Genomic DNA, 8,783 nt, shown 5'->3' on the forward strand with positions numbered 1-8,783 from the left:
GGAATGCCCTTACTTTCTACAAGTGTCCCAGTCTCCAGAATGTCCCGATTTTCCCAAATTGTCATCGTTTCTCCAAAATCCCCTCTCATGCCATAGGAGGACTCGTGCATGCGCAGTTGGCTCTTGCTATAAAGCTTATGGCCGTTGGGAGCTTTTAACCAACATGCGGACCTGATGTTTCACAAGGAAGAAACGTGTGTTTCAACACATCAGCTAATTCAGGTGGGAGCCTGACAGACATTAACCTTATGTAGATGCAGTTCAGTGTTGCTTTGTCTCTGTATGGGGTTTGTTAAAAATAGTGTTAATATAGAAAATGACCGACCTTATCCTTTAAACCAAAGCAGCATTACAACTTCTGCATCCATTTCATTCAACCCCGAAGCTCTGTGAAGGAATGGATGAACCTTTTGCTTAGCTTCAGCATCCGGATCATTTTAGTGTCTACAGTCAGCTGCATACACGCAGTATAATCAGCAGACTTTATTGATCCCCGGTGAGAAATTCACAGATCAAATTTACAATGACATAAAAAAAGATATCCACATTTTCATCTTTAGTGTAGATTTCACTACAACAACCGAACTAACGAAACACTTAAAATTCCCAGCTCGGTCTCGGTCCGTGAAGTGGATGAAAAGTTGGTCAACAAGCCGCCAGTAGGAGTTTTCAGACGGGGACGACTTCTTCACTTTGTACCGCGGATTAGCTCTTCGTCGTTATACAACTCGGTACAGATTGTGTGAAACCTGTTCCTACTGTGTTCTACTGGGGGTGTGTGTCCGTGGTCGGTGTGTTTGTGTTTGTATGGGCTGCCGGAGTTTGAATGTGAGCGCAGACTGTGACGAGCACACTTCCATGTGGGGAGATTATCACCGCGTCTAACAAAAGACCCGCTCGCCTCCTCGCTGCTTCTGCTCGGTGGCTTCTCCGTTACTTTCGTTTCAGCACTCCGGTTTTAATCTCACGGTTGACTTTGGTTTGTGTTGACAGAGTGTGTGTCTGACATTCGGTCCTTGTGACCCACTTTCCCCCATTTTCTTTCCAAAGTGCGGCCGGTGGAAGCGGAGCTGAGAGATGCCGCTTCTCCACAGAAAAGCCTTCATCCGACAGAAACCTCCGGCGGACCTGCGACCGGACGAGGAAGTCTTCCTCTGTAAAATCACTCACGAAATCTTCAGGACCTACGAGTAAGTCCCCATGGGGTCACCGGTCTCACCTGTGGACCGGGTTAAAGAGCCGTTAGAGCGGCTGGACTGAAGTTTGGATGGCTGACAGTTTGGTCTGTTGGCAAACTTCCAGCGAAGATAAACAAAGCCAAGTTTAGGCAGAATGAAAATAAAACTTGTTACCTCACAAACAGATACAACTCTCCCTCCACAGGTAGGAGGCAAGTCAAAACACCTGGCTGGTGCTAGAAGTGGACTGCAGGTGAAATGATAGCTAGCTAACTGAGCTAAAGTGTGTTAGCTGTGTTGGCTAACACTTGAGCTCAGTCAGTTAGCTCAGCTAGTTTTAGCCGTTAGCAAGGAGGCCTGAGTTAACTAAGTGTGGGCTGGTTAACACACCTGAGGAGGCCCAGGTAAGGGTCAGTTACACCTGTCTGAGCAGCACCGACAGTGGGAGTGAGTGAGCTCAGGACAGTTTGGTCAGAGTTTGTTGTTTCCCAAAGTTAAACAACAGGTGAAACTTGTCCATTTGTGATTTCAGTCACAACATTTATCAAAGTGATCACCTGTTCATTCTCTGACCTGAACTACACCTGACCTGTGTCACAAGTCTGATTCAGTGGAGAGGGGAAGTGTTGTCACTTTGCATTTGTAACTGTAAATACTCACTGTTTTGCTATTTATTAGGGGAAACAAGGGGAAACCAAAAGTCCAGTTCTGCTGTAGTTTGTGGTGAATTCTTCCGAGTTGTACTGACAGGTGTTTCTGTTATTTTGTCCACCACATTTATATCAGCTGACTACTGAGTGAATTTTATAAAAGGATGTTGGAAAAACAAAGTGTTGGGGAAATGCGTTTCTTTTTTCTGTTGACTTTATCCAGACTGAGATATGAGTCCTCATCCACAGAGAAGGTGATCCATCGCACAGCAATAATTATTTTCATTAATGATAAATCTACTGATTATATTCACATTTAGTCCCTTTGTTTGTAAAATGCCTGTTGTATTTTTCCTACAGCCCGAGATGGCATTTTCCTAAGTCCTGTTTTGTCCAAGGTTCAGTTTTCTGTGTTACAGAACGGACAAAAGCAGCAAAGGGTCACATTTGAGAAGCTGGAAAAAAACAAATTTACTCTGAACAGTTAAATATCAAACTAATTGTTGCAGCTGTACAGAGAGTTAATTGACTAAAAGAGGAAATAGTAGGCTGGTGAATCTTTCCCTCAAGTCAACCATCACGTTTTATTATCAGTGCCAGTGTGTCTTCATTTGTCATTTCTGTGTACTGTTGTGGGAAGCAGAGTCACAGCCTGAGAAACAAGTTGAACATCTTGCATACGTTGTAGCTGACAGAATATTTTGGATCCAGATGTTTATTTAAATATTCTGAGAATAGCTCCAGAACAGGAGCAGGTGTTGTGGGACCACACATGAGACACAGACTTGGTCTTTGTCTGACCCTGAAGTAACATACACTATCTTCCTCCTCCTCTTCAGTGAGTTCTTTGAGAGGACCATCCTGTGTAACAGCCTGGTGTGGAGTTGTGCTCTGACAGGGCGAGTGGGCCTGACGTACCTGGAGGCAGTGGAGAGCGAGCGGCGGGCGAAGCAAAGTCTTCAGAGTTTCCCTCAGTGTCTGCTGGTACCCCTTCTGCACCTGGCTGCTCTGAGCCGACGCTGCAGACTGTCGGAGCTCTGTGAAGACGTCTACACCTTTGTCAAAGACCGATTCTTCCCTGGAGAGGTGGTGGATGTTGCAGGACGCAACGGAGCAAGGTACTGAGGGGGGCACTGACAGCATCATGAGCCTGGGTTTATGTAGCACATACACCTGAGGGATGCTGTTCTGCATATTAAATCAGTTTTGTGTAATTTCTATATTACTGCCTGATGGGGGTAATTGTCTTCAGACGTGTGATTTTTTTCCTCACGGTCTTGACTCGGTCACATCTAAACGCACACTTGTGTGCGCTGACTTTCGGCCTGTGACCTCGCTGTTTGTGTGTGTTGCAGACATGTTTGTGAGATCCTGCAGGTTCACTCGCCTCATTACAGTGCTAATGGAGCACTGGTCACCAATAGCCACAGCAAGCCGGCCGACGGCGACATCATCGTCATCAGTGACAGCGACGACGAGAGCAGCGCCTTCCAGAGTCCTGTAGCACAGTTCAACAGGTCAGTAGGTCAAAGGTCATCTGCTTGTTAGGTCAAAGTGTTTGTCGTATGCACAGTTAGGAAACGTGTTTTCTTGTATAATGACACCCTTACTTTGCTGTCCACATGAATGCCACACAATAAAAAATGAAATGTAAAGTAGGATGAGCGAAGCGTTAAAGTGTGCAGTGTTACTGTGTGTGTGTGTGTGTGTGTGTGTATGTGTGTCACAGCAGGAAGAAGAACAAGCCTCTGAGTCCATCAGTGTTTAAATACACACTGAGGATGTTGAAGGACAAGCACGTCGAGCCATTCACAGTCAGAGCCAATCAGATCAGGTGAGACTTGTCACCTGGACAAGCTGCTTCCTTCCTGTCTGTCTTTATTTTGAATTCTGACATTGATCACACATCCACTAGTTCATCTGGGACTGGTTTTCATTCCACACTCTTAGATGATATTCACTTTCCCCTTAAATGAGACCAGAGAGGAGCAGACTGAAGCCAAAGCTCGTGAGCAGCCCTCCCCCAGACCAGTTGCCATTCACTGTCAGTCAGTCAATACTTTAATGTCCCTGAGGGCAGTTTGTTGTACAGCCAGTAGCAATCACATCCAATCACAGCACAGTGACAATGAAATAACATGAAATCAAAACGAACAGAATAGGAACAGTGCCAGCACAGGACAGCCTCACTAATGACTGGTAAGACCACATGAGCCATTTATAGTAACTTCAAGTAAAACCACAAGTGGCTGGGACAGATACGTTTGTAAAACCTTTTTGTTTGGCATGTTGGTGCTCTGCATCTACAACCCGACGGTAACACCAGAAGCTCGTTAAACAAAGCCACCCTGGGCAGCGGTTTACTTAAAAGTCTCACATCCATAAACGCTAAGACACATTAGACCAGATTCTTGTTCCATGCAATGTTTTAAACATTTTTGAACCTATAGAATGTTTTTCATTCATCCTCAGGTTTGTTCCATTAAGTCCACTCTCCAACAGGAACATATTTGGAGGATAAAACATGAACTTAATTATTTGACTAACCTCAATTTAATAATTCTTTGTGTCTGTTCAGTCGCAGGAAGACGATTCTGTCCAGAGAGAGACTGAAGCTGCTCTTCAAACAACACTGTGAACCTCACAACGGGACTATCACACTCAAGGTCAGTACATTACCCTAGACTTACCCACAATGCCCTGTTACCTGCTGGATCAGTGTTTACTAACCATATCACCTCTGAGCTCAGCTGTTAATGACATCACTTCCTGTGTCTCAGCCCTCCACAGTGACAAAGTACCAGCTCTCTGAAAAGACTTTCTCTCAGTTCTTCCCTGATGAGCCCCCCCTGTTCCCCTTCAGCCCCCCCTTGAAAGGCGGAGGGCGTGGCTCACCTGGCCAGGTGAGAACAATGTCTGTTTTGTGCGGTGTCATGTATTAATATAGCCTCACAGCAGGGAGGACACAGAATGTTGAGACCAGTGGATTTAATTTAAATCGGCCTTAAAGAAATCAGATTTGTCTAGAAGAGGAAACCCACCTGTGACGAGCTGATGGGATCACTTCAGCACCTTAGTGTTGACTGTGCACAGGAACTACTAGTCAGTGTGTGTGTTTACATGAGGATCCTGGATACGCTGATCCTGGTTTCAGAAGCACAGAGAAGCCCTGTTCCTGGTTTGGAGAAACTGGGATGCTGCAGTCTGTAAAGACCTGATCCACGTCTCTGATCTTTATCAGCCGTGTTGGCTTCTGTACTGTCACCTCAGATTGTGTAGTTGTTACTGAAGCATAGTTTTAAAAAAAAAAATCCCTCAATGCAGGAGTGTAATGATGATCAGCACCAACTGCAGGGCAAGTCTGAGTTCATCGATACAGAGCTTATGTTTTGTTGTCGCTTTTGTTTCCTATTACTGATGGAAAACAGTCAGTTCTCTCTCTCAAAGAAAGTGGTTGGCAGTCAGGAGACCTTCTCGTAGTTTTTGTGTGGAGTTACTATGTACTACCATTACTGCTACTTATCCTGCTGCTGCAGTAGTTACAAGCTCAGTTGAGCAAAATAGTTTTTCTTTTTTCCTTGACTAATCTACACATCCATTTTCAGCCACTTTAATCTGGATACAGGTCACATTAATTAATTGCATTGCTTGGAAGTAGTGGCAGCATTAGGATCATAAATGTCAATAAATTAATGCATTTAATAAATAACTCTGACAACTGGTTTTCCATCGTCCTTTGACTGGTATTACACTGATTTCTATGTGGAATTAAAAGCTCTAAGAAGCTTCACGTTTAGTTTGTACCCTGCAGAAACCTGCACACAAACAGAAATGTAGCAGCAGTTTGTTTATGTATGGACTCTCACTCATTCAGACTGTGAGGTTTAATTATTCAAGTCGCACAATAAAATGTTCCTGGAGGAGAAGTGGTGCTCAAGTTTTATTAGATTTCTGTAGCTGAATATTTCTGATTGGTGACATGGATAAATTTCATAGATCTGATCAGTATTTATGAGGAGTAAAGCTTCTGGTGTGTCTTAGGCGAGTTCGCTGTTGCTGAAGGCGGCTGAGGAGAAGCTGAAGCTGCTGCAGCAGAGGGAGGATATGGCGGCTGCAGCTCAGGACAAAGCTCGACTGAAGAAGGAGAAGGAGGCTGTGCAGGAGGCCAAGCGAAGGGAGAAGGAGGACAAGGAGAAGATGAAGGAGCAGCAGAGGAGGAGGTTTGAGGAGGAGAAGCAAAGAAGGAGGGATGAGAAGGAGCGCAGGAAGCTGGAGAAAGAGAGGGTGAGCTTTCTCATCTTCATAGGCTTGTATGTAAGATTGAATCAATACATTGAGACATTTTTGTGATCTGGTTACAGGAACGAGAGAAGCTGAAGGAGGAGAAGAAGAAATACGCTGAACACCTGAAACGGTGGAACAAACCCAGAGAGGACATGGAGTGTGAAGACCTGAAGGTCAGTGAGCTGCTGGTTTGTATTGAGTTTTCCCAAAGAAAAACCTCAGGGTCATGCCATCAAAGGACATGGGGGACATCTCAAGCCTCTCACGTGCTCCCTCCTTGAAGATCGAGGACAGCTTAGAGCTCTTCTTCCTGCTCTGAGGAGTAAGGAGGCTGCTGGAGGAGCCATGACTCAGGTTACAATAGGGCATCCTTCATGGAGCGACACACCCGTTTATTGCACATCACTCTGTGACTGGACACTTCAGATGACAGATCGGAGGAAAGGATGTCTCATGTCTTTAAAAACACGCTTCCTTGATTCCTCTTTCCTCACATCTTTTTGTCTGATCTGACATGGGCGGGACTAGGGGGCAAGTGAGGGGAGACATGGGTTTTTATAAGAAACTTGGGATGTAAAACAAAGACAATAATGCATTTTCAGAAAGCGCTGTGACAGTCTCACCACGCTGCTAAACACAATGGATTGTAGCCTGAAACCAGAGAAATGGTTCGCAGTATGACGGCACGCTCGAGCAGGTTGGTCTCGGGCTGGATCATCAGCTGATGTTGCTCCAACCCGGTTTGTCTGCTGGTAAACTGGCGTCTCCTTCAGAAAACTCGGCTCCTGTGTTCGTTTCCTCTCTGGATTTTTCACAGTTGCCATGATCACACAGCGGCAGCAGGTAGAAAAGGTTGGACTCCTTGCCGCTGGCGTGTTCAAACTGAAACAATCAAGGGGGAGATGGGAAGTGCTGGTCTGCAAACACAGATACATGCGAGGAGTTCCACAGGAAAATGAAAAACAGCTGTTGCCGATTTTTCATTTTTCTCCACTGATCGTTATACTGGAGGTCACAGCAGGAGGTCCCAACTTCTGAACCAGCTTTAGCATCACAGGATGCCATCGGTGCCGTCACATTGATCCAGTGGTTTCAGTCTGGACCAGCTGTTCTGTGACACCTCAGAGTAACATAAGACTGAACGGACCACCTATTAACTTAAGCATGACCAGGACCATCGGTGATCAGGGACCCAAAAGTTTGGATGACTGTGAATGGATAGATTAAAAACGCACACAGGAGGATTTTCCTGTTTGTATTTGCATCATGCAAATAATGTCATGGTAAGGCAGCGTGGCACAGCTCAGCTCTGTGGGAAGCTGCTCAGTAACGTGTCCAGACTGTATATCTATGTCTTCATTCTGTACACAGACATCTGCGTCCTGTCTGTTGCTCTTCTTCATGTTTTCTGTCATTTGAAACTGGTCACAGGGCAAATGAAGACTTTTGGAGGCCTCCTCTTGGGCTCTGGGAAATTATATCGGACCTTTTCCCTGTTTTCTAACACTTTTATAGATGGATAGAGAGATGACCTATTCTTCAGTTTAACATGGTTGTAGCTCATCTGTGTGAACCAGACCACGTAAGATCCACATGCAGAACATTTTAATTAAGGTGGAGAAAAAAAATCACTTAACTATTGGTTTAATTACTTTTTGACCCTTAAATATCAGTGTGAAACTATTGAATTATCTTTTACTACCATGTGCTGGGAGGACAGACAGACTGGAAATCTACTGGATCAGACCTGTAAGTGTTCTCTTCTGCTGAACTGGGATCTGTGTTGTGTTCTGGTTCTTTCAGGAGCTGCCCAGTCCGGTTCCAGTGAGAACCCGTCTTCCTGCGGAACTCTTTGGAGAAGCTCTCATGGTGCTGGAGTTCCTGCGAGCCTTCGGGGAGGTCTTCGACCTGAAGGATGAGTTCCCTGATGGAATCTCACTGGGTTAGAACATCACTTGTCCACACTGTGGTGGAACCACTGGACTAGGACCCTGTGGTCTTAGCCTTGTTTAGTCTGTGATTCTGGCCCTAATGGGCAGGAGAGATTCTAGCAGAGGTCCTGTAGGTTATTGTTGTCTTTATCTAACTTTTGTTTTACCACTAAGGTTGAATATATAGCAGGGTTCTACTGGAGATGCTCTTAAATTGTTCTAACAGGTTCTGAGGTCCAGCTGCTGCTTGTAACTTTCAGTTGGTTCGATTAGGGGGTCCATAGGAAGTCCACAGAAGTTTGAAATAAGGATGAAACATGCGTTTTTACAGAGCATAGAGGTTCACTTAATATTAGTAGAGACCCAGATAGACGTCAAAGTCAGTGTTTATTTTTCATATGCACAGTTAGGAAACGTGTTTCCCTGTACAATGAACTTCTTACTTTGCCGTCCACATGAATGCCACAAAATACAAATGAAATATAAAGTAGATAAATAAGTAACAACATCTAAGGCACTTTAAGCAGCAAATGCAGCAATATAAAAAAAATATATCAGAATATAATAAGAGAATGTATGCTGCATGGGAGCAGCATGTGCAGCAGTCAACAGTCAATGTGCAAACAGAATGTAAACAGTACATATATTTCCTGGTAGTAAACTCCTCAGCTGTTTAGGAGTCTGATGGCAGAGGGAAAGAAAGAGTTTTTCAGTCTAGAGGTCCTGCATTTCACACTTCT

General features: G+C 44.7%; 1 protein-coding gene across 1 annotated transcript in view; it reads left to right on the forward strand.

Moving 5' to 3' along the window:
• The first annotated feature begins 574 nt into the window (after positions 1-574).
• The window catches only part of baz1a (bromodomain adjacent to zinc finger domain, 1A), a 22,820-nt gene continuing 14,611 nt past the window's right edge, over positions 575-8,783 (forward strand). The window contains exons 1-9 of the mRNA XM_020586385.1: positions 575-1,190; positions 2,668-2,946; positions 3,184-3,345; positions 3,558-3,662; positions 4,407-4,494; positions 4,609-4,731; positions 5,870-6,112; positions 6,190-6,285; positions 7,916-8,054. Of these exons, the coding sequence (XP_020442041.1) occupies positions 1,078-1,190; positions 2,668-2,946; positions 3,184-3,345; positions 3,558-3,662; positions 4,407-4,494; positions 4,609-4,731; positions 5,870-6,112; positions 6,190-6,285; positions 7,916-8,054 (1,348 nt within the window). The 5' untranslated portion in view covers positions 575-1,077. The remainder of the gene's footprint in view (positions 1,191-2,667; positions 2,947-3,183; positions 3,346-3,557; positions 3,663-4,406; positions 4,495-4,608; positions 4,732-5,869; positions 6,113-6,189; positions 6,286-7,915; positions 8,055-8,783) is intronic.

The sequence above is a fragment of the Monopterus albus genome, unplaced genomic scaffold, assembly GCF_001952655.1.
Source record: "Monopterus albus unplaced genomic scaffold, M_albus_1.0 scaffold403.1, whole genome shotgun sequence".
In the NCBI taxonomy this organism is placed as follows: domain Eukaryota; kingdom Metazoa; phylum Chordata; class Actinopteri; order Synbranchiformes; family Synbranchidae; genus Monopterus; species Monopterus albus.